This window comes from Schistocerca americana, chromosome 7 (assembly GCF_021461395.2).
Source record: "Schistocerca americana isolate TAMUIC-IGC-003095 chromosome 7, iqSchAmer2.1, whole genome shotgun sequence".
Lineage (NCBI taxonomy): Eukaryota > Metazoa > Arthropoda > Insecta > Orthoptera > Acrididae > Schistocerca > Schistocerca americana.
Window position 1 is genome coordinate 257,980,284 of NC_060125.1, and position 26,881 is coordinate 258,007,164.

At 36.9% G+C, this 26,881-nt stretch overlaps 1 protein-coding gene across 1 annotated transcript in view; it reads left to right on the forward strand.

Moving 5' to 3' along the window:
* The window catches only part of LOC124623171 (sodium channel protein para), an 876,466-nt gene that overhangs the window by 750,716 nt on the left and 98,869 nt on the right, over positions 1 to 26,881 (forward strand). The window contains exons 30-31 of the mRNA XM_047148975.1: positions 11,001 to 11,108; positions 20,583 to 20,853. Of these exons, the coding sequence (XP_047004931.1) occupies positions 11,001 to 11,108; positions 20,583 to 20,853 (379 nt within the window). The remainder of the gene's footprint in view (positions 1 to 11,000; positions 11,109 to 20,582; positions 20,854 to 26,881) is intronic.

A 26,881-nucleotide genomic window follows, 5' to 3' on the forward strand; every position in this document is an offset into this window, starting at 1 on the left:
TCTCAAAATAACCATTTCTCACATAATTGTGCAACGGAATTAGAGAATGGTTGTTTTGAATGAGGATACATCTGATGTTCTCAAAAATTTTAGAAGAGCACGATTAAGTTTAAGCCTGCAATTGATGATAACAATATGTGTTTATCACGGCACCCTTGACCGTTCAAAAATACAAAAAATGTCAGAATACAAACAGGTATTGATGCAATAAATGACAAATTACACAGATACAACAGGAACAGTAAAATATGCAAATTTAGAACTTTAATTGGCTCACAATCCTGTACACGTGGACTCACAAAAAGAAAAATTTCTGTGTCAGCTTTTATGTATAAATAAATGCACTTAATGTATGGAATTTTCACTTCGTTGATTCTGTGCACACTTCTGCACTGGTGTGCTGAAGAAGAACACTTCAGAATGAATTTATCTCAATCAAAATTGCTAAAATTTGTAGCACCAACAAAATATGTCTTTTGCCTGTTGCAGCTAACAGTGCCAAATGCAAAATGTCTATGTCAGCATAAGGAAGTAGCAGTCAGTGAGACATTTATGTTTCAAGTAGACATTGTATGTATCTGACTACATGTTGTGCTCAATTTGTTGGTGTTTCATGGTGGACTGGTCAGTGTGCCTAAGGTAGCGGTAGCCATGAAACACGATGTCAGAATTGTAGTCAAAAAAAGAGCCTTACTGAGAGGGACCACAGATGTGTTTCACGGCTTGTAAATCAAAACCACTTCCAAACCTGACAGGAACTGTTGGAGGCAGCAAATGAAAGTCCATCACAACCTGTTAGTGAGAGGAGTCACCTTGATAGAGGCTATAGCCCACACACGTACATAAAGCTGCACATGATCAGTGGGGTAGAAATCATTGAACTTTCACAGTATCTGATTGGTGAAATGTAATGTGGTCTGAGGAATCACTTCTTTTCATATATTTACATGATGCATGTCGCTGAGTGCATCAAAGACCAAATTAAGCACTTCATTCTGAATGCGTGCTAGGTCTGGACCCACTGACTGAAGTGACCACTAATATGAACTGGCATGTTTATTTAAAAATTCTGAAAGATCAGGTGCTACCTTTCAGTTAACACCTGTATGATCAGTATTTTGATGATATCCCTGTTTTTCAAGATGACAAATGCAAAGTTCATAGGACTTGAAAAATGTGTGACTAGTTTTCTGTTTACTCACCCACACTATCACAGCTCCATTGGCCTGCAAAATCACGTAACTGGAACCCTATAAACAATTGTGTGCGACATGTTTTAAGATTGGGTAAAATGCCAACATTAGCACCCCCGCAATTTGGTGGAATTGCGCGATCAAATCCAGAGCGCGTGGCTCAGTCAAAATGTTGGACTTTGGACCCACTACCTCACCAAACACAGCCAGTTGTCAATTACACAGTATTAAATGATACTTTTAATGATTTCTGTGTGTGTGTGTGTGTGGGGGGGGGGGGGGGTAACTAATTGTTTGTCCGGTGAAGTTACGTAATCAACTTTCTCATGCTAAACATTATTTCTTAACCAAAATGCTTACACCAACACCCTTGTGCATCTTTCAGCAATATGTACTCCCCATTTTGTAATTATTTAACTTAAAACAATGGGAAAGGAGAAAACAACATTAAAAACTATAGCCTCCTCTTGATAATATGCATATTCAGTAAAATTATGAACCACCAATTTTAGGCACAAAAAGCATAGGCTAAACTTGGAACTAGAACAAAGGACAACTTGTAGGTTGTGAACAGAGTGGAGAGACTTTGACTTACCAGTTCACTTAGATTTGGAGATTCTGAGAAAGCTGTTGATAAAATATCAACTCAATTTGTGCTAACAACCATTGAATCTGTGTTAATATACTGCAAAATATAAGCTCCAGTTTTCTACACGATAAAAAGGAAAATAAAGCAAGATGTTTCCATATCACCGAAACTATTATCAGCAGTCCTAGGGGCAGCAATTAAATCCCTAAACTTGGGAATCATAGATACGTGTTAATCGAACGTAAGTGAATAGCACTAACAATTCACTGAAGAACTTAATAAATCATGTTTTAAAATAAAGTTTTATGACTAATAATAACAAGACTAAAATCATTTATATTTAACATACTACAAATAAAGTAGTCAAAGTAAACACTGTAACAGAAAGTTTACAATAATTGTTAACAGCAGTTTTAACTTACAGCAGTAAGCCACGGAAATTATGCATGAAATGGATCAGGTAACAGACTGGAGTGGAGGATGAAATTGTGAATGTAGTGAAAAGGAAATGGAGGTGGGTGAAGGGACAATAGATGGATCAAAGAGTTCTTTCCTGGTTTTTAAGAGGTAGAAAAAAACAAAGATGGTGTCCTAATGGAAGCTGGGTGGATGAAAAAGACATATACACAATGTGATCAAAAGTACCTGGACACCCCCAAAAACATATGTTTTTTATATTAGGCTCATTGTGCTGCAACTCACTGCCAGATACTCCATGTCAGCAACCTCAGTAGTTGTTATAAATCATGAGAGAGCAGAATGGGGCGCTCCGCAGAACTCACAGACTTCAAACGTGGTCAGGCGATTGGATGTCACTTGTGTCATACGTCTGTATGCAAGATTTCCACACTCCTAAACATCCTTAGGACCACTGTTTCCAATGTGATATTGAAGCGGAAAAGTGAAGGGACACATACAGCACAAAAGCATACAGGCTGACCTCGTCTGTTGTCTGACAGAGGCCGCTGACAGTTGAAGAGGGTCATAATGCATAATAGGTAGACATCTATCCAGACTAGCACACAGGAATTCCAAACTCTGCATCAGGATCCACTGCAGGTACTATGACAATTAGGCGGGAGGGGATAAAACTTGGATTTCACGGTCGAGCGGCTGCTCATAAGCCATACATCATGCCGGTAAATGCCAAACAATGTCTCGCTTGGTATAAGGAGCATAAACATTGGACAATTGAACAGTGTAAAAATGTTGTGTAGAGTAATGAATCACGGTACACAATGTGGCGATTTGATGGGTCTGGTGAATGCCTGGTGAACATCACTTGCCAGCGTGTGTAGTGCCAACAGTAAAATTCGGAGGCAGTGGTTCTATTGTGTGGTCATGTGTTTTGTGTGACACTATCATTGCACAGGCCTACATTGATGTTTTAAGCACCTTCTTGCTTCCCACTGTTGAAGAGCAATTCGGGGATGGCAATTGCATCTTTCACCATGATCAAGCACCTGTTCATAATGCACAGCCTACGGCAGAGTGGTTACATGACAGTAACATCCCCGTAAAGGACTGGCCCGCAAAGAGTCCTGACCTGAATCCTGTAGAACACCTGTGGGATGTTTTGGAATACCAACTTCGAGCCAGGCCTCACCGATCGACATCGATACCTCTCCTCAGTGCAGCACTCTGTGACTAATGGGCTGCCATTCCCCAATAAACCTTCCAGCACCTGATAAAACATATGCGTGTGAGAGTGGAAGCAGTCATCAAGGCCAAGGGTAGGCGACCATCATATTGAATTCCAGCATTACCGATGGAGGGTGCCACGAACTTGTAAGTCATTTTCAGCTAGGTGTCTGGATACTTTTGTTCACGTAGTGTAGCATTTGGAAATGGTCCCTAAGTTAAAAGCATGATGTTCTCTGCTTCTTTTTTCGCTAAATGTAATGGTGGTGCCCACAGGCTACCAGATCTGCAGATGGAACTTGGTTGCATCACTTATTCAAATTCTGCCTTTGCTGTAGCAAATGGGCAGGATCCAATCTATTAAAAAACCATGGCTATTGAGTGACTGGTTGTCTGGGTATTGTCTTGCTGTGGTGCACTGTGGTGTGCAGTACCGTATCTAAATGGCTGACTTCTTCTGGGCTGGCCCGTGGTACAACTGAACTATTGGATGAGGTGATGGCATTGGTAGCACTGCTGCCTGTAGTACCTGTGACCACCTCATTGCCTATCTTAATCTGAACCATCCTGAGATTGATTTCTTGTCAATGGCACTGAATGAAATCTCTCCCAATATTAGCTCAATGACATTAGCTAACACACTCCTCTATTTTAACTTCTTACTGAAACCCAGGTCAACTGTCACTTGTCTATCACCATATGTTATAACAGGTGAGTTGTTGGCTTCTGTAAGATGGAGAGGTGTGCTCCTTGTTGCAGCTTTGCTCCGTCTGAATGTTAGCATACTTACATCTGAACATGAGTCGCTAAGATAGCAGCAGTTTGCCTTCTTATCCTTCACATTCAAACAGCACTATAATGTAAATAAGCAATGCAATTCATTGCATGTGTGGTCATGGTCGGTTTGTCATTAATAACTGGGCTAATATAGACCTCTGTGTTTTGGTTATTTTTGCTTAGATCATTTACAATGCTTCCATGACTAGTGATGGCTCATTTGTTACTATTCAGCACTCTTGTGGAACAGTGTGGCCTAATGTATCTACTGCAGGAAGCTGTGGCCATTTGGGAATGCACATAAAGATGTGCACCTTCTGAGGTGATCACCAAAATGCCTGTGATACCAGCACACTGGGTGAGGTTGTTTCACTTGTACCGTTCAGCTGTTATGTTAGATTCTGCTGGTCGGATGAATGCCTATCTGCTTTACATTGCCATTAGCCACTTGCTGCACCAACAAAGTATTCACCTGTTTGCAATTGAAAAATAAAGATTAAATGTCAGTTTTTTTACATGCCAACACATCCGTCTTTACTGGTTGTGGTAGTTGTACTAGCCATACATGATGTAGCATTGTCTTTGACATCACTTCTTCCACAATGATGCCTCTTAGATGGCACCAGAATACCGGCAGTGTTTTATCACCAATACGGTCAAGCTGTAATACTTGCTGCATGTGTTAATCCATCTGTTAACAAATCTGGCTAAGTGTCCCTCAAGTGGGTATATTGCTGCTGCAATGGTGACTTTATTAATGTCCAAAATCATTTCAACCACCTAGGCATCCAAGCTGTTAACTGCCACAGTGTGATTGCTAGTAACATTGTTATGCAATAACATTAAATCTAACGTTATGAATCACAGTTCTGGTTTGTCTGATAAAAACTTTGGATTACACATTTCCATCAACAGAGAGGAAACTATACTAGATTCAGTGGGTGAACTGTTCGTTGTATTTACAGTCTGTCTCTCAGTTTGCAGAGACAGCACTGCATCATTTTATGTTGTAATTTAAGTGTGACAATCATTAAACTGCTTTTGCAAATCCTCTTGTAGATGTAAAAGCATTTTTTCCATTTAGACTCATTTAATGTAGTGATGTTGGATTCTTCCATCATTCAAGGAGTAAATTATTCAGGGATACACACAAACTGTAACTAACTGGTTTTATTCCCACAGTTAAAAAAGTACAACTTGACAACTGAAAGTAAACATAGAATTGTCAAACTGAAAAGCAAAGAGTAAACATAACATCCATTTTGCTTTAGATTTTGCAATACTTAGACACCATAAAACATGTTATTGAAGATTTTTATTAGTCTCACATATCCCACAAACATATTGATATTTTAGTTTGATTTTGGAGCCAATACAAGTGCTGTGCATCACTGCATCATTCCCCTACCAGTTCAATCACTCCAAGACATACCATGCTGTCAAGATTCCTTCTAACTTCACATATTAATGCACTTTGGCTTAAGTGTGATCAAAACACACACCACAGTGTGTTGTTTCAGGGCTATGTTATATGGAACTACGAAAACTGTGAACAATTTGAAATACATATTACTTGGTGGGGCAACCATTTTGTTTGTTTTGCGTGAATATACTCTATTAATTGCAACTGTTTCCACGGCACTAAGCTACTCACTTGTGTCTGTGTCTAACAGCACATAGTCCTCTGTGATATATAGCTTCCATTATAACTGATGTTTCATAGATGAATTTCAGTGATTGCAATAAATTTCTATTATCATTATAAAGTGATTTTTATGGTTATAGTGACAGTTTATCATCTAAGAATTTTTGTTTTGTTTCTCTGGGAAGGCATGTTTTTGTCCCCTACAATAGCTGTGAAGCTTCCCTGGAAATTTGGTATCATGTCCAACTCATTCTAGGTTCCACCCATCCCCACATATTTGAAGTTGTTGTGTACAGCTTTGATTTGCTAATTAGGTCAAAAAATAAGTTTTGTACTTAAGTAGCACAATAAATTGTATTGTCTATACTACTGTTATGATTTTTTTTTTAAATAACAAATTTTTGTTATGCTTATGGTATCTCGTCCTTGTTGTTGGGCATTCATATGCTGACTGTGGATTGCCACTTCATCATCCACAATTTCTTCTGTTCTTTCACTTGTGCACTTTGTTTTATAAGATTAGATGATAATTGCAATGCTCAGTCACAATGCTTCAATTATTTTCTGACCAAGGATACCTACAATGATTTCATTGCGAATCTGGCCATCCTCCATTCCATCAAATTGACGATATTCAGGATGGCCATACATCAAACAAAACAGTGATGAAATCATCTATAGATTCTCCCTCACACTGAAATCATTAATTGAATGTCAGTTGCTCATAGATTACATTCATTTTGGGTATAAAATGATCATCAAAAGATTTTAATTCTTCCGTGTATTCTGTACACTGTTTCTCTCTTACACGTAATATCAGAAATAAATCCTTACCTTCTGGACACATACAGTTAATTGATGACTTTATCTGTTGAGATTCTGGCTTTAAATTCAGTACCTAAGCATCTTGAAATCATTGAAATTATGCGATGAAATTATGTGAGCCAGCGAGGCCATTGTACTGTGCAACCAAAATTAAATGATTAAGACAGTTGCCAAACTCTGTGCACCATGATTGTGAATTTTTTTGTGCACACAAAAAGTTTGCAAAACTGAGCAACTTTTTAGTAATAATTATTGCCAGATTTCTCTTATTCTTCTTGTTTTGCCACTGCCCCCATGTATTATTCATTCAAAAAATTATACCCAAGGGTGATATGGTAAATGTGAGAACTTTCTATCTGCTTCCACATCAACTGCTTCTAATGTCTTCTACAGATCAATTCAAAAAATATATGGAAACATACAATGACACATGAACTGTGTAGCTTCAACACTTGCTCTTATTTAAATAATGTGAAATTAAAAGATTTGTTAAGTGATTCCCATTTTAACATATGAAAACAATATTCTTGTCATCTCAGAGTTTTCAGTGTAGTATCTGATAATGTATCGTGTGTTGTAGTATTACTGGCCTCTGGGCACTGTTCCATCATCTTTTCTCAAATGATGGAGTGCTTAATATGTTTAGTGTGATGATGAAATTTGAAGCTGTGTGTCAGTCTTGCTGTAGCTTCATTTCAGTCTGAAGAGAGGGAACTTATATTTGTTTCAGCTTTCCCAGTTCTCAGAATTAACTTACTCAGCCAGATGATTTCCTCAATAGCATCATCTGTAGGAATAATGTTTGCTTCAGTGATAGATGTGCCTATTATAGTTTTTTATTAAGCCATGAAATAGGACCAACAGCATGAATTATTTCAGAACCTAATGGAGCAGCTAATCATAGTCTATAACAGTGAAGACAATCAATTATTGACAAAATTATTTAACTGGATAGACAAAAAATCTACTCATCAAGTGGTGGCAGAACACACATAAAAAGACAGTTGTAATTGGCAAGATTTCGGAGCCCGTGGCTCCTTCTTCAGGCAGAAGGGTTGAAGGGGATGGAAAAAGGGTGAAGGAAAAGCCCTGGAGGTCTAGGGGTAGATTTTGGGAAAGTCACCCAGAACCTCAGGTCAGGGAAGACTTACTGTACGGGATGGGAAGGAAAGACTTCTCATACCATATGGTAAGTCTTCCTTGACCCGCAGTTCTAGGTGACTGCATCACTATGACAGTTAAATATACTACAGTTCATATTTTGATGATAATCAGTGCTCAAATCAAGTGTTCCAAAAATATACTCATTTCATGTATCCTAGAGTGCAGAATTTATCTTGAATGACAATATATACCTTAGGCAATATAAGGTGTTCCAGTCGTCAGTTACATAAATGGTCAATTTCTGCATTTGAAGTCTGTGTTTCCTTCATCATAGATGACAAAATAGCTTTGCATTCTTCAAAATACAGTCACTTCAATACATTAATTTCATATGCATTCTGACTTATTTTATACTGGACCATTACCAAACCATTTAATATCAAAATTCAGGAAGAATGATTTTGGTTTCAACATTATTTTGAAATAAGCTTTCAAATCATTGGTGAAATTATCAGTGTTCTCTTGATCTGTAATTTGAACCAATCTATCAATCATGTGGAGAATGATGATAAGCTTTTTATCACAATATTCTTAATATGTAAACATGTGTTTGCTTCTTTTGTCTTTTTATATCACTCTGGTTATTGCATATTAACAGTTTGTTCAAAGTCCCCATATAAAAAATGGAGTGGATGCATCGAGTTACAGCAACACAAAAAATGGAACAAAATGTGCATAACTTTGTTGTTAGACTAAAGATCAAATCTTTTGATCACGAATTGTGCCTTGTACTTGTCAACATTTCCATCTGGTTTAAATTTTATGTGAGGAACACATTTACAAGGTATGGTCTTTTCTCCTTTTAGGAAACCAGTCAGGTCTCAAATCTGATTTTCTTCCAGTGCCTTCATTTTACTGCCCAGAGCTTGTTTTCAGTTGACATAATATTTGCCCTTAAGTGCTTTTTTGTAGCTTTCAGGATCTTCTTCTTCTTCTGTGCATTCTTCCTCTCCATATTCCAAGTCACATAATGCACATAAATAGATGTATCTGGAGTTCTTTATTTCATATATTTTTCCATCCAGAGATTTTCTTTATTGTTGTACTTTAGGGTCTGATTGAAATAGAGCAAATCATTCACACTTCTTTATAAGCATTGAAACTGTAAACCAAAGAAAGATACATTGTCATGAATAAAAGTCATATGCCATTTACATAGCCATAAAGGCTGAAAGAAAGGGCAGAAGTGAAATAAAAGTAAAAATATTATTTACAGAAGACAGAGTGCTATAACTTAAAATGAGAACAGCCTTACACAAATAAAGGAAAATTTACTCAATCATAAACTAAACTCATATACAAATCCTGAAATATCATGAAAATAATAAAAAATAAGAAGAAGAATTTCCCAGTGTCAAATTTTAAGAAGCTGATGTGAAAGTAAACAATCTTTTCATTTAGAAAATAATGTCTTTGAGGATGATACAGTTAAGTAAAATCTGAAAATGTGTAAGTTCCTGTAAAAACAGTTCACATCCTCTCAGTATTCAACAACAGTGTAGTAGAAATTATTTATTATTGGAATTGAGACTTATAACTTCTTATTTTATTGATAAGTAAATAAAAATTGTAATATTTATTAATTTACAGTACAGATTTCATGCCCTAAAAGAAATGATGTATTGGGGTAAAAGATTTGTTAAGACATGGATTTTAAGTATGTTTAGATGTGAAACATGCTCACTCTAGAAAGAACAAGACAAATAACATGTGTAAATTGATGTTTTAAAAGCATATGTATTAAGTACAGCAATAAACCATGTGCTTTAATTTCATTTATTTAATCAGATATTTGATGTATTTTAATCGATACATGTTGTATCATTACATATAGGCCCTGAACTTTTGGTTATAGAATGACAATTACGTAATGTATTCTACAATTTTGTGCGTGTATAGCACAGATTACAACATAATATATATATGACATTTTGTGCTGTATTAAGTTCTTCTTTACAATTTATGGCTAATCTGATGTATCTTCACTCATGATGTGCATGTTTCCAGAGACCGCATGCCCATTAAGTTCACAGGCCTGCTTATAGAGGCCACCTTGTTCAGCCCCCTTGCATGCTCTGGTGAGCCGCCAAAGAAACAGTATTATTTAAGCAATCACAAACGAGTGTATGCCCATTCAGTGTGTTCAGTGCTACATGCAACCTGTACTCCATTGTTTCTTACATTGGCTTTACAAAGTACTATGTTCCATAAATCATGTTTGTTCTCACTGTAACATAATTCCCTTATGTGTAGATGGTTTGAATAAGCAAAGAATGAAAAACTTTTGGCAGTAGCCTTTAAGTGAAAGAAAAGTAACTTCTTGCCAAAAACATGTTTTTAATGGATGGAATGAAATATTATTATTTGAATTTGAAAAACTTTTGGCAGTAGCCTTTAAGTGAAAGAAAAGTAACTTCTTGCCAAAAACATGTTTTTAATGGATGGAATGAAATATTATTATTTGAATTTGGGTACAGGCAGGAGAAAATAAAGAATTAACAGCACTAAAAATGATCATTTCAGTGTCTGATATTCTATAAATGCAGAACATGAAAATGAAACATCTTTCAACACTAGTGTGATACCTAAAGAACTTGACAGCATAACAAAAGATTTACTAATCCTCATCTATGCTGCAAACTAAATTTTCATAACACTACAGTGAAAAAATTGTGAAAATAATTCATATTCTATTTAACCTTCCTGAAGCTTTTTGTTTGTGTATTAAAATCATGTTTAAAGATTGTAGTGTGATCTATGCCATTAGTGACTGAACTTGAGATTTCTTCCCTCTTCTGATCTCTCTCTCTCTCTCTCTCTCTCTCTCTCTCTCTCTCTCTCTCTCTCTCTCCCTCCCTCCCTCCCTCCCTCCCTCCCTCCCTCTCCCTGTTTCTGGTTGTGTCTAAGTGTGAGTTTGTGTAGATGGGTGTGGTATGGAGAAGATGGTTCTTTAATTATTTCTGAACTCTTAATACAAATCATGTCACACAGGCTTAATTTGGATGTCTTGTTTCTTAGTAATTGACCTGAAAGGTTGTTAGAAAGTTTATCCTTTTTCCAAATAGAAAATTGTGATTTAAATCTTCCATGAAAATAATGGAAAATTTTTGGGCTAAAAATGTGAGCAATGTTTCGGCAAATAAGTATAGTTCTTTTCCTCCTTTACGCAGGTGGCTCTTTGGAATTGTTCATGACTGAGGATCAGAAGAAGTACTATAATGCTATGAAGAAAATGGGCTCAAAGAAACCCCTAAAGGCTATACCACGTCCAAGGGTAAGATATGACAACAGAATGTGAGGCTTTTTTTCTACTATTGAAGATCTTTTAATATCTGAAATTATATTATTACATTCTGCAAGCTAATTGTGCACTTTCACTGCAACTGTAAGATCACATCCAAAGCCTCCACTTACTGTTTTACTGTAGGCTCTTGAGACACACTATCACAATATTATTGACTCAAGTCACCATCCACAAAGCTGATTTGATGAAGTTCCCCATTCCCATCATTTGCCAGACATCCTCTTCACCTCAGCATGGCTGTCACATCTTGCATCATCAGTGATATATCTTATATACTCATATCCAGGCCTGTTTTTTTGGTTATTTCCTTCCGCCATCTCTTCAGCAGTAGTTTTCAGTAACAGTTAATGTTCCAACATATGCCCAGCCATTCTACATTTTCACTTCATTAAGTAACATTCCTGCTGTCAAAAAATACCACAACCAGATACTTTTTAGACATAATTAATGTTTTCTCATGTAATTAAATGAGATTATTACAACATTTAAGGAGTTTTGAAACACAGATCTAACATGATTGTCGTTCTGTTAATTCTTCATTTTTATTTTTATTTTTATTTATTTATTTATTTATTTATTTTTTGCAGCAAAAGTTAGTTACATATTTACTGGTTCCATAGATCAGTTTCATGATAAATATTATTAGGAACATTTCAAAAGAACATACATAGAACACTACTATACAACATGAAAAAATAAAGAATAATATTTATATGACTATGTGCTGGTCATTTTCAGGCTCTTTTTTTAATTTTTTTTTTTTTTTTGTATAAATTTCTGAAAATATATCTGTCATTGAGTTAAAAAGAAACTAACAATACGCTCTATTGGGTTTAATACTTATTTGCTCAAATTCAGAACTTGTGACAGTGTCATCATTGCATAAATTGGTTTTCTTAATTTTTCAAAGAGTGGAAAGTCGAGAGTGGAATAACAACAATATTATGATATTCACCACATAGAGGAGATGTTGAGTCACAGATGGGCACACATGGAAAGATTGCCGTTCATTTAAGCTTTTGGCCAAAGGCTCTTCTTCTGGAGCAGAAAACACGTTCACACTGGCACAACTCACACACATACATGTGACCACTGTCTCTGGCCAGCCACAGCAGCCCAAGCAGCACTACACCTTGCCCCACCCCTACCTTGCAGTCCCTCCCCCTCTCCACCCCAGCCTCCTCCTTTACCCCCACCACCCACACCAGACTGATTTTGCAACTAGTGCTGTTGCTGTCTGCAGTCTAGCCACAGTGACCAAACACAGTGATTGTGAGGTGTGTGTGTGTGTGTGTGTGTGTGTGTGTGTGTGTGTTTTCTATTTTGAAAGAACACCTTTTTACCAAAAGTATGGCAGTCTTCTTGCTGTGTCTGTCTGCAAATCAATATCTCCTCTATATGGTGAGTATGTCATTTTATGGCATAAGAGATCAATGTGATGCTCCCAAGAGAGATGCTTACCTAACATTACTCCAAGAAAAGCAATTTTATCATCCAATTTTATTTCTCTGCCATCATCAGACGCAAAATTAGTTGGACTCCATCAAGATGGTGGTATAGTTGAAAGCCCATTAGATATGTTTCACTAATGTTTTGGTGCAAGTGATTATATTTTAAGTAATTTTTCAATTCAAGTAAATACACCAGAACAATTTTGTGCCAGATCATTCCTGTTGCGTCCTCATTAACAACTCTTGTGTCATCTGCATAGTGAAGTACTTTGCTATTATGCACAGTGGATAGATCATTAACATTCAAGGGCTATTCAGAAGGCAAGGTCTGATTGGTCGTGAACTGGAAACCACTGTGAAAATTAAAAATGTTTTATTTGCAACAGTTAGCTACATCTTCCAGCTATTTCTTTAAAATAGTCACTGCACCTAATTAGACATTTGTTGTGGCATTGTACCAACATTCCAATGCACACGTCATAGAAGGCAGCCACCTGTGTTTTCCACCAATTCTCTGCACTGGTGTGCACCTCAGTGTCTGTGTCAAAATTTGATGTTCATAGCCAGGGGTTCATGTGAGCAAAGATGAGAATCAGTGGGGTGGGGGGCACCTCTAAGCTATATGGAGGGAGGGCGATCAAAGACTTCCCATCGAAAATGCTACAGGATCATCTTCATTGTTCCTGCAGTATGCTGCAGTGAAGAAGGAAATGCATGACAGTTACAATATGTGGGCTGCATAAAACCAGGTGTGATCTCATGGCAGGCACCCTGACTTGGCAGGAGACACTATTTTCGAGTCATCTTTACATGATCACTGTGCTCTCAGAACTGAAAATAGTGATGTGATACAATTGGCAGGCATAGTAGACATACTGTGTGCCCAACACGTCTATACAAAGCTTCATTGAATTTTCACTGTGGTTTCCATTTTCCATCTGATCAGGTCTTACTTTCTGAATAGCCATTGTATAGTAGAAATAATAAAGGCTCCAGAACTGACCCTTAGGGTATACGAAACTACTGTAGCTGTACTTTTTAAATAATGTTACCCACTTTGTGTGTGACTTGTGTGATCTGATGAGTTGTGTAGGTACTGTAAGAAACTTTTTGCTGTTCCTCTGATACCACAAATTTCCTGTTCATTTAGTAGTAGCTCATGAGATGCTGTGTCAAATGCATGTGACACATCTAAGAACAAATATGCCACCCTTTATTTTTAATCTAATTACTAAGTCATGTATGCACCAGGTCACATATGGTTAATGTATGGATCAGATCACATATGGTAGATGTTGCTGAGTAGCCTTTCCTAATACCATGTTGGGTTTCTTGTAACACTTTTTTTTTTTTTTTACAAGAAATTTTAGTTATCTCAGTGGTATAATTTGTTTTAATACTATTCTTAGGATTGGAATTAAACAGATTGGTCTGTACTTTTCGACTTTGTCTGTACTGTGTTTTTGATACAGTGGTTTGATTATCGCAAATTCTAATTTAGTTGAAACCACACATTTATTCAAACTGTCATTGAATAGGTGAATCTGAACAGGAAAGAGTGGGTGTTTGCATCTTTTTAGTAGAGACTTTAGTCTCAGTTTTGTTTCTGACTGTGTCTGTTTCTGTTGTATATGTTTTATAAATATATGGTGGTTTTTATATCTGGAAAGGAGTTGTATAACCATCAGCACTAGAATTCACACATAAGCTATTTGAATTAATAAAAGTTGTGTTAAAAGGGTTACCGATCATATAAGAGTCTAAAATGCTTACACTATCAGTCCTCATTTGGCTTTGATGTCTGTCAAGCCTCTCATTTACACAATACCATACTGATTTCCTAATGTTACTTAAGTTTACTGTTTTTTGTTGTATAATTTTCTTGGTGTAGCAGTACATATACAACCTTTGTTAATAGGCTTTTTGGCATGTTTGGTAGTTATCTTTAGCTGGTGTCTCTGGGAACTCTTTATATATTTTCCAAGTAATAAACATTTTCTGCTTCACTTGTTTCACTTCTGAAGGCAGCCTTACATGGTTTTGAGCATATTTATTTTTTAAAGTAATTGAACATCATTGACTGAATGGGCAAAGAAGGTGTTATAAAAATTATTCCACTTGCCTGCAACATTTTTTGCATAATATATATCATTCCCTGTCTTCGACTTCAGTGTAGACTCGACTATTCTAAAGATTTTAAATACGGAATTTCCATTGTCTGGCAAAGATGCAGAGAAGTTAAGATTTATTGTATCAACTCCACAGGGGTCTGTTCTCTTTTCAGAAGAACACTGTGGGCAAAAGCTAAATGTGTAACAGTCTTTTCGTTGTGCCTGTCTGCAACTCAATGTGTCATCTTTACAAGTAGCAATCTTTTCTTTTCCTAATATTGTTGATATTCCAACCTGGAATTTCCATTGTTTGCTACAGTTATCTAAGTTGGTGCAAATGTGGAGATGAACCTCAGCATTCACAGCAGAAAATTCAGCCAAGTGTGATATCTATGGTGTCATTCACTTTTTGAATGCAGAAAACACTCAGCATTTACAAAATTACAGCCAAATGAAACATTGCACAGAGGAAAGTGCAATGACTGTGTCTTCCATGAAAAAATGGTGAAGCGTTTTCATTGAAAGAAGAATGAATTTACATGATGATCATTGTAATGCTAGTCATCACTCATTTTGGAGATATTCAAGTGATAAACACAAGATACAGATACTTTACTTCACATGGTACATCTCTACCAGAAATTTCAAGTTCAGTTGTACAAGATGAGGTCAAAGATCAGCTAAGCCACAAAAGAGGCTATTTCCAAATTATTGAATAGAGACCATGAAATTGGAGCTGCTCTTCATTTCTGAAACAAATACCAAAAAGATTATGACACATTATTCATTTGCGTTGTTAAGGAAAATGAGACTTGGATTTTATATGAAACTTGGAAAGTCAAACATCAAGCAATGGAATGATGTCACAAATTCCTTAAAAAACAGGAAAGCAAAGTCATACTTGAACACAGGAAGGCCATGGAAAATGTTTTAGGCATCATAAGGTATTACTCTCCCCCTGAACCATGGACCTTGCCATTGGTGGGGAGGCTTGCTTGCCTTGGCAATACAGATAGCCGTACTGTAGTTGCAACCACAACAGAGGGGTATCTGTTGAGAGGCCAGACAATCATGTGGTTCCTGAAGAAAGGCAGCAGCCTTTTCAGTAGTTGCAGGGGTAACAGTCTGGATGATTGACTGATATGGCCTTGTAATATTAACCAAAACAGCCTTGCTGTGCTGGTACTGTGAACAGCTGAAGGCAAGGGGAAACTACAACAGTAATTTTTCCCGAGGACATGCAGCTTTACTGAATGGTCAGATGATGACAGTGTCCTCTTGGGGAAAATATTCCAGAGGTAAAAGAGTCCCCCATTTGGATCTCGAGGTAGGGACTACTCTGGAGGACATCGTTATTAGTAGAAAGAAAACTGGCTTTCAACGGATCGAAGTGGGGAATGTCAGATCCCTTAATTGGGCATGTAGGATAGAAAATTTAAAAAGGGAAATGGATAAGTTAAAGTTAAATATAGTTGGAGTACTGAAGTTCGGTGCCAGAAGGAACAAGACTTTTGGTCTGGTGAATACAGGGTTGTGAATACAAAATCAAATAGGGGTAATGCAGGGATAGGTCAAATAATGAATAAAAAAATAGGAGTGCGGGTAAGCCACTACAAACAGCATAGTGAGCATATTATAGTGGCCAAGATAGACATGAAACCCATGCCTACTACAGTAGTACAAGTTTATATGCCAACTAGCTCTGCAGATGACGAAGAAAGTGAACAAATATATAATGAGATAAAAAAAATTATTCAGATAGTGAAGGGAGACAAAAATTTAATAGTCATGGGGGACTGGAATTCGATAGTAAGAAAAGGAAGAGAAGGAAAAGTAGTAGGTGAACATGGAATGGGAATAAGGAATGAAAGAGGAAGCCACCTGGTAGAATTTTGCACAGAGCGTAATTTAATCATAACAGTTTAAAAATCACGAAAGAAGGCTGTATATGTGGAAGAGGCCTGGAGACACTGGAAGGTTTCAGATAAATTCTATAATGGTAAGACAGAGATTTACGAACCAGGTTTTAAATTGTAAGACATTTCTTGGAGTAGTAGTGGACTCTGACCACAATTTATTGTTTATGAACTGTAGATTAAAACTGAAGAAACTGCAAAAAGGTGGGAATTTAAGGAGATGGGACCTGGATAAACTGAAAGAACCAGAGGTTGTAGAGAGTTTCAGAGAGAGTATTAGGGAACAATTGAGAAGAACGGGGGAAAGAAATACAGTAGAAGAAGAATGGGTAGCTTTGAGAGATGAAATAGTAAAGGCAGCAGAGAATCAAGTAGGTAAAAAGATGAGGGCTAGTAGAAATCCTTGGATAACAAAAGAGATGCTGAATTTAATTAATGAAAGGAGAAAATATAAAAATGTGGTAAATGAAGGCAAAAAAGAATACAAACGTCTCAAAAATGAGATTGACAGGAAGTGCAAAATGGCTAAGCAGGGATCGCTAGAGGACAAATATAAGGATGTAGAGGCATATATCACTAGGGGTAAGATAGAGAATGCCTACGGGAAAATTAAAGAGACCTTTGGAGAAAAGAGAACCACCTGTATGAATATGAAGAACTCAGATAGAAACCCAGTTCTAAGCAAAGAAGGGAAAGCAGAAAGGTGGAAGGAGTATATAGAGGGTCTATACAAGGGTGATGTGCTTGAGGACAATATTATAGAAATGGAAGAGGATGTAGATGAAGATCAGATGGGAGATATGATATTGCATGAAGAATCTGATAGAGCGTTGAAAGACATAAGTCGAAACAAGGGCCCAGGAGTAGACAACATTCCATTAGAATTACTGACGGCCTTGGGAGAGCCAGCCATGACAAAACTCTACCATCCGGTGAGCAAGGTGTATGTGATAGGCAAAATACCCTCAGACTTCAAAAAGAATGTAATAATTCCTATTCCAAAGAAAGCATTTGTTGACAGGTGTGAAAATTACCAAATTATCATTTTAATAAGTCACAGCTGCAATATACTAACATGAATTCTTTTCCAGACGAATGGAAAAACTGGTAGAATCCGACCTTGGGGAAGATCAGTTTGGATTCCATACAAATGTTGGAACACACGAGGCAATACTGACCCTACGACTTATCTTACAAGATAGATTAATGAAAAGCAAACTGACATTTCTAGCATTTAGAGACTTAGAAAACGTTTTTGACAATGTTGACTGGAATACTTTCTTTCAAATTCTGGAGGTGGTAGAGATCAAGTACAGGGAGCAAAAGGCTATTTACACTTTGTACAGGTGCCAGACAGCAGTTATAAGAGTCAAGGAGCATGAAAGGGAAGCAGGGGTTGGGAAGGGAGTGAGACACGGTTGTAGCCTACCTCCGATGTTATTCAATCTGTATATTGAGCATTCAGTAAAGGAAATAAAAGAAATATTTGGAGTATGAATTAAAATTCATGGAGAAGAAATAAAAACTTTGGGGTTTGCTTATGACATTTTAATTCTGGCAGAGACAGCAAAGGACCTGGAAGATCAGTTGAATGGAATGGACAGTGTCTTGAAAGGAGGATGTAAGATGGACATCAACAAAAGCAAAACGAGAACAATGGTATGTGGTCAAATTAAATCAAGTGATGCTGAGGGAATTAGATTAGGAAATGAGTCACTTAAAGTAGTAGATGAGTTCTGATTTACCAACTAACCTGCCTACACTGTGAAGCTTTCTATGTGGGAATGACCAGCAACAAACTGTTCATTTGCATGAATGGACACAGGCAGACAGTGTTTGTTGGTAGTGAGGATCACCCTGTGGCTAAACATGCCTTGGTGCATGGTCAGCACATCTTGGCACAGTGTTACACCGCCCGGGTTATCTGGATACTTCCCACTAACACCAACCTATCCGAACTCCGGAGATGGGAACTTGCTCTTCAATATATCCTCTCTTCCCACGTGGAATGTTTCCCTATAACAACATTTTCTATCATAAAATAAGTGATCCTTCCAGATGTACTACTCAGCATCCACTCTGTCCAGAGTTTTTATTGTTTCCTTTGGTGATCGAGTGAACATCAGAGAAATTACATAATAGAATTTATGGTCTTTATGCTTTAAGAGAGAGTGTCATCCACTATCACTAACCTTAATACTTATGAGAGTTGAGGAAACACATCTGTGGGCAAACCAAAGTTTGAAGCTGAATAGCTTAAGCTATCATCTAACTCTACAAAAAGTGCATTGTTTTGGTAGCACTAGCGTGTGCTTGCAAAACATTGGACAAAAGGAGCAGTACAGTAATTCATGAGGTGAAAATAGGTTTTTTTTTCTCTTGTAAATGTAGTGAATTTTGACATTCTGCCTATATTCATTCTGCTAAATTCCAGCATAAGTCCAGCTTATTATATGCTACCTGTACAGCCAGTAACACATTTGTCATAAATATGATCTTATCTCCACATATGATCTCAGTTTCTGAACTGAAAATGGTGTAATGTCACCCATGTTGTATAATATTTTGTGGACTATAGTTTTTTTTTTTTTTTTTTTTTTTTTTTTTTTTTTTTTTTTTTTTTTGAGATGGAGGTGCATTGTTATGAGGAAAAGTGGAAGTTGTATCTTATAGCAATGTTATGTATTTGAGGGCTTGGGAAATGTGATGGTGTTCTTTGCAGATACTAATAAACTGAAATGTGCTGGAAGCAGTAAAGAAGTTCTACAAGAAAATCTAAGCCACGTGGGATATTTGAGGTTCCCAACAAAGGTGGAAACTGTTAAATTAACCCCCCTCTGAAGTAAAGACTTTCAGTACCCAGAATCTCATTTACAGTCATTATTATGATAATTTTGCTGATAGGTAAATGTTTTAGCCATCCTTTATCTAACTGGAAGTCTATTTCCTATCACTTTTAATACCCCAGATATTTAATTGAACATTAATCTTAGTACTACCAGCAAATATCACTTGAAAAGACTATAAATTTATGAGAGAAAATTGTTGGCCAATACTTAGCTACAGGAGGCAGGTTATTATCAGCACTGCCCATAGGTATATAAAAAAATACACAACACTGTCCTAGCTTTTGTAACTAATAATTTCTTTCAAATGATAGAGTACAGCAATCAGTTGTCCTTTTCTTTCAGGTTTTATTAGGCAAATCTATATTTCATGGTATCAATACATGTCCTGGTATGTCAGTCCCCTGTTGTTTGGGCTTCTGTCACATTTCATTCAAGACTCCCAACTGTGACAGAAGCTTGAACAACAGGGGACTGATGTACTAGGGCCTGCATTGATACCAGGAAATAGTGCATTGATAATGGCTAGGTACTAGCCAAAAAAATCTAGATTTGCCTAATAAAACCTGAAAGAAAAGGACAACTGATTGCTGTGTTCTATGATTTGAAAGACATATCACAGTCATTGAGTGCACCCACATTCCTAATGCAAGATAACATAGTGATGATAATAATTTCTTTCTCAGCAAGGAGAGTAGGGATACCACCCTCATCCCCACAATCGGTGGGTCCCTCTTCTCCAGGGACCTGAGTGGCCTGCCCTTCCTTTTTAACCTTCCCCAACCAATCCCACCCTCTGCCCCAAGAAGGAAATATTAGGTGCAAAAGGTAGGATAGTGTCATGTATTTTTGAATGTCCCTATTGGCCATACTGATAATTTGCCTCTTGTAGGTAAGTATTGACTTTTACTCTGTCTTATAATTTTAATATTAATATTGTTAAAGACTAGATATATGTGTGAACTATATTTTTCAATTTGATACACAATATTTTTCAAGTCATGATGTAGATCATTGTGTGTGTTAATCTAATGACAGTGTTATTCCCAGCAATCTGTAAATCCTGGTTTACAACTATATACTACAAAATCCAAGTAATTTTCTTATGTTTTTATTACAGTGGAAGCCCCAAGCAATTGTATTTGAAATTGTGACCAATAAAAAGTTCGACATGATAATCATGTTGTTCATTGGCTTAAATATGCTGACGATGACGCTAGATCACTATCAGCAAACACAAACCTTCAGTCAAGTTTTAGACTACCTCAATATGATCTTCATAGTCATTTTTAGTTCAGAATGCCTTATGAAAATATTTGCCCTTCGATATCACTACTTCAAAGAACCATGGAATCTCTTTGATTTTGTAGTTGTGATTTTGTCAATACTAGGTAAGTCTTCCAGCACTGTTTATATTATTTAATTTAGTCTTGTAATTAGATTAAAGTTATGTTGTCCATACTATTTCAGTAAAAAAAATTAATATGTTCCACTAATGATAAGATGAAATGCAGCAACAAAAATCCATTCACATTCATATTTGAATTTTAACTATTAGAAGATAACCTGAAATTGGTAAATAAATTCCTACATGAAAAATAAGTAAATAATCTTGCACAGTGTAAGTTCTAAATAGAAACTGCATTATTGCTGAATAAATAATGGTGTTGAGATCTTACTCTCTACTTGTCCTGAATAATGGGAACTAATCTAAAGCAGGGAATGCTAAAAACTTTGTTTAGTTGAAAATTAATGTTTTTATGTTTCTCATGGTGACATCATATACAAAATATAGATGATATTGAAATGTTGAACTGTGACCACAATTCAGTCCTTTTATTTCCTTTCAAGAATATTTTGAAAAAGATTGTGCATAATTGCAATTATTATCACATTATCCAGACTCACCTCCTATCTTCATCACAATGCTATTTTTATAAAAGAACTCTGCAGTGATCTGAAGTGTAAAAAATATCCATTGCATATTTTATGTAACCTTTCCAGTGTATGATACAGTGACTAGAAGTATTTACAGATGCTGTAAAACTCAGGTAAATTAGCCATATTGTTGCTGTTGAGCAGCATTTTAGAATTTAATTTCAATAAATTTGCTATCATAGAAATAAGTATATTTGTACCTCAGAGATGGACATATTAAATATTTTCACAAAATATCAAAACAACTGAATTCTGTGTAGGCTAAATTTAAGAACATGTTGTTGTGGTCTTCAGTCCAAAGACTGGTTTGATGCAACTCTCCATGCTACTCTATCCTCTGCAAGTCTCTTCATCTCTGAGCAACTACAGCTACCTACATCCCTCTGAATCTGCTTACTGTATTCATCCCTTGGTCTCTCTCTACAATCTTATCCCCCACACTTCCCCCCAATAATGAATTAGCGATCCCTTGATGCCTCAGAATGTATCCTACCAACCGATTCCTTCTTTTAGTCAGGTTGTACCACAAATTTCTCTTCTCCTCAGTTTTGATCAGCACCTCCTCATTAGTTATGTGATCTACCCATGTAATCTTCAGCATTATTCTGTAGCAGCAAATTTCAAAAGCTTCTATTCTTCTCTTGTCTAAACTAGTTATTGTCCATGTTTCATTTCCATACATGGCTATACTTCATACAAATACTTTCAGAAAGGACTTCCTGACACTTAATCCTATACTTGATGTTAACAAATTTCTCTTCTCCAGAAATGCTTTATTTGCCATTGCCAGTCCACATTTTATATCCTCCGTACTTCGACCCTCATCTGTTACTTTGCTTCCCAAATAGCAAAACTCTTATACTACTTTAAGTGACTCATTTTCTAATCTAATTCCCTCAGCATCATTGGATTTAATTTGACCTCATTATATTATCCTCATTTTACTTTTGTTTGATCTCACATCCTCCCTTCAAGACATTATCCATTCTGTTTAACTGCTCTTCCAAGTCCTTTACTGTCTCTGACTGATTTACAATGTCTTCATTCAACCTCAAAGTTTTTTTTCTTCTCCCTGGATTTTAATTCCTACTCCAAATTTTTCTTTTGTTTCTTTTACTGCAAGCCAATATACAGATCAAATAACCTCAGGGATAGGCTACAACCCTGTCTCACTCCCTTCTCAACCACTGCTTGTCATTTGTGGCCCTTGGCTCTTATAATTGCTATGTGGTTTCTGTACAAATTGTAAATAGCCTTTCGCTTTCTGTATTTTACTCCTGCGACCCTTAGAATTTGAAAGAGAGTATTTTGGTTAGCATTGCCAAAAGCTTTCTCTAAGTCTGTAAGTGCTATACAGGTAGGTTTGCCTTTCCTTGACCTATCTTATATGAGAAGTCATAGGATCAGTATTGCCTCACGTGTTCCTACATTTCTCCAGAATCCAAACTGATCTTCCCCGGGTTTGGCTTCTAGGAGTTTTTCTGTAAAGGATTTCTGGTAGTATTTTACAGCCATGACTTGTTAAACTGATGATAGTTCAATAATTTTCACACCTGTCAGCACCTGCTTTCTTTGTAATTGGGATTATTATATTCTTCTTGAAGTCTGAGGATATTACTCCTGTCTCATATATCTTGCTCACCAGATGGTAGAGTTCTGTCATGGCTGTCCCAAGGCTATCAGTAGCTCTAATGGAATGTTGTCTACTGCCAGATCCTTGTTTCAACTTAAGTCTTCCATTGCTTTGTCAAATTAAAAAATCCTTACAAGTAATAAAGTTTCATCGTGTAATTTTTTGCCTTGCTTTGGGCCCATCAGTGAACAAATTTTATCTGTATTATGAATATCCCCAGCTTTATGTACCATTCTTTGTAATACACCAAAAGTTCTCTAATTTTTTTCTCTTGTCCATAATGGAGGAGCAAAAGTAAGAATATGAATCTGTTCCCACCTGCTGACAGTTGGTAATTTTTCTTTAGTTAATTTAATCAATTTATATAAATCATTAAGCTTTTGTTTTCCATCATGTTTAGTTGCTATACTTTCAGCCTCGGAACTACTGTCTTTGCATAATTCTTCTTCTTGAACATGAAGCACACAAGTCACTTTCTTTCATAGACTTTGCCTATTTGCCTTTATTTTAATTTTCCTATAACTAACTTTTTGGTGTGAAGCTGGAGAATGCATTTTTACTGGTGAACCACCTATACTTATTAAACTTGTACTAAGTTTATCCAGATCTTTTGTATCTTCTGCTGCTTCTCAGTCTGCCCAGTCTTCATTGGACATAGTCTTCACTTCACTTTTATTTTCCTGACTGCTGTTTTTGTTTAGCTTTCTATGACCTGCTCCTGAAATTTCACTTAAAACATGTGTACTGCATGTTGAACACAACTTCTGCCCTGGAATGATAGTGGACTAACATGTAATATCTTACGGAACTGCTTAGCAAGATCAAGTGAAACAACTCGCAGATCATGCCTTATTGTTTTCTTGTGTCTTTTAAGTGGATCACAACAATGTATATGAGCATAACTTTCATATTGATCCAGGTACTCAATTTTATGGTGATTGCAAACATTACTTAAATCACAGTGCTACTTCTCATGGCAGCCATTTTGAAAAACACGTAGTCAGTAGTGACATCTGGTAGGGGAGGGAAATTTGAAAAGTTTTGTGATGCAGTGATATTTTTTAATTTACCTTGTTTAGTTCTATGGCAGGCCTAGCTGTCAATCTCCAAAGACTTTTTAAGTCTGTTATAAAGGAAATTTTCTTGTCTTTGTAATGATACGAGTCATAATATTGAGACACTATAACTACAGTCTATACACAGTAATTTGTAATTTAAGTTGTGGACATTTAAAAGAAAGTAAAGCTTCTGTTTTCAAGGCTCAAATGACCCTTCGTAATGTGATTACAACAAATCTGATATAGTATTTGAATTTTGCAGAAAATTTTACGTAAGAGCAGAAACATTCAAATCTTCCCTACTTCATTTTTAGGACAAGTTAAATAGATTTTAAACTACTAATTGAATTTGTGACAGCCACGGATGAATTTTTTTAGTATTTTAGGCTGAAAATCAGGTTGTTATAGTTCTGGAACTGCTTCAAATAGAGGCCTGAAATTTTAAACCAGCCACTATATATGTAAACAAACTATGTGTACCAAATTTCATGAAAATCCAAAATAGTGGATTGTGTGTCGTGGTTCAGTTGATATAGAATGACATGTGAGTAAAACTTTAACTGCTGATGTATGTGTTTCCAGGACACCAATTAGGTAAGGGAATTTGTGTGAGCAACTGCTAATGTACCTGAGTTTTTGCCAGTCACTCCTAGAATAGAAGTATTAACAATAGATCTGAACAAACAAAAACAAACACTGTCCAAATAGGCCTTGAAGGCCCAATGGTACCGACCAGCTGTCATGTCATCCTCAGCCCATAGGCATCACCGGATGTGGATACAGAGAGGCTTGTGGTCAGCAGCACACCACTCTCCCGGCCATTGTCAGTTATCGTGACAAGTGCTGCTTCTTTTCAATCAAGTAGCTCCTCAGTTGGCCTCACAAGGGCTGAGTGTGCCTCACTCGCTAACAGTGTTTAACTTCGGTGATCTGACGGGAACTGGTGGTACCACTGTGGCAAGGCTGTTGGCCGACAATAGGCATGAAGAGATGTAAAATGTCATTTGTGAACTACCATGTGCCCACAGAAGAAGACCCACCCAACAAAGGACAAATTCTATGTGGAAGTGAAGGTACTGGTAGATGTCATTCCAAATAGCTGTTGTAAAGTCCAATTTGGTAATGTGGAAATGGGAAGAGGAAACCTATTCCAGTCAACTACCGGCAGACACAGTTTACATTAACTCAGCGATGCCATTGTTATGAGGTACATCACCTTTGTGATTGGGACTTGAATCCAGGACCTGTGCCCTTCACAGGTAACTGCTTTGCCAACTGAGTTGCCAAGTATGACTCACATCCTGTTCTCACAACTTTCCTCCCCAGTTCCTCATCTCCTACCTTCCAAAAGTTCTCCTGCGAAACCTGCAGGACTAGCATTCCTGGAACCTAGAAGAAAGGATATTGTGGAGCCACAGCTTAGTCACAGCCTTGGGGATTGTTTTCCACAATGAATTTTCGCTCTGCAGTGGAGTGTGCACTGATATGAAGCTTCCTGGGATATTAAGCTGTGTACTGGATTGAGATTCCAGCCCAAGAACTCAGTTGTTAGGACACTTGTCTGCGAGAGATGAAGGTGTTATGTTGATGTCATAGTCTGGCACACAGTTTTAATCTGTCAGGAAGTTTCGTTGAAAGGGATGTTCATCAGCACCAGAAAATTTCCTGTGGAAGAATATACACAAAGAAACTTGAGTATCACCAGATTTTAAAACAGTTAATCAGGTAGTTCACCTTGCAATTGATATCAAAGCAAGGAACTGGGTGATGGATGTAAAGACAGTACAGGGCGCGGAACGTGGGAGCGCTCACTACCTAGTAAGAGGCTGGCAGCAATGCAATCCAAAGCCAAAGTGAGAAATAATGTTAAGAAAGTAGTACTCTACATTGTGGATATGCTTAAATACATTATAAAGAAAGATCAATTTCATCTTCAGCAACAACTTAGTAATTCTGCAGGAAAAGGATTCACAAGAGAACAGAGAAGAAGCATGTAAAAAAGTCAGGGATGCCCTAAATGAGATGACAAAGTGCAGTCGTTAATAAGCATATCAGTGGAAAAAAAATTCAGTTTGGTGATGAATCCATTAAGGCATTAACCAAACAAAGAAAAGCAAAGAAGACCTGGCTTAAAGGCAATGTTTTTGCTCAAGGCAAAGCACAGTTCAAAGAAGCAACTGTGAAGAGACCAAAGGGGCTGTAAGCCAAAGAAATGATGGAGGAGGCTCAAGATTTCTTGTGAAAAGAAGCTAAAAGATTTACCATAAAATTACTTTTTGCAAAGGATACCACAACCACTAAAAATTTGCCAAGGACAATAATGAGTTCAGCATTGCTCAGAGGTGACAAAATATTTCAAGGAGCTCCTCAACTGTAATGAATCTAAATATCTCTTTGAATTCTAAACTCCTGACATTGTGGATCCACTTGTAGATTATCCACCATCCAGACTGAAGGAAATAAAGTACCAGATAATTGAGTTGAGGTAGAACAATCTCCAGGAGAAGATGGAATCCAGGCAGAAGTCATTAAAGTTGGAGAGGATAGATTCCGCTAGGGAATGATCTGTATTGTGGAGAAGATCCCAGAAGATTGGAAGATGGCGGTGATCATCCCTGCACACAAGAAAAGTGACAAAGTGGATTGTAGCAACTATTAAGGAATCATCCTCCTGAATGCCTGCTAGAATATCTTGTCCAATTGTATACTGGTTAGAATCCACCCATCTGCCAAAGACGAATACAAAGTTGCAGTTCCTGTGTTGTGAAGAAGAATGATGCAACATTCCTT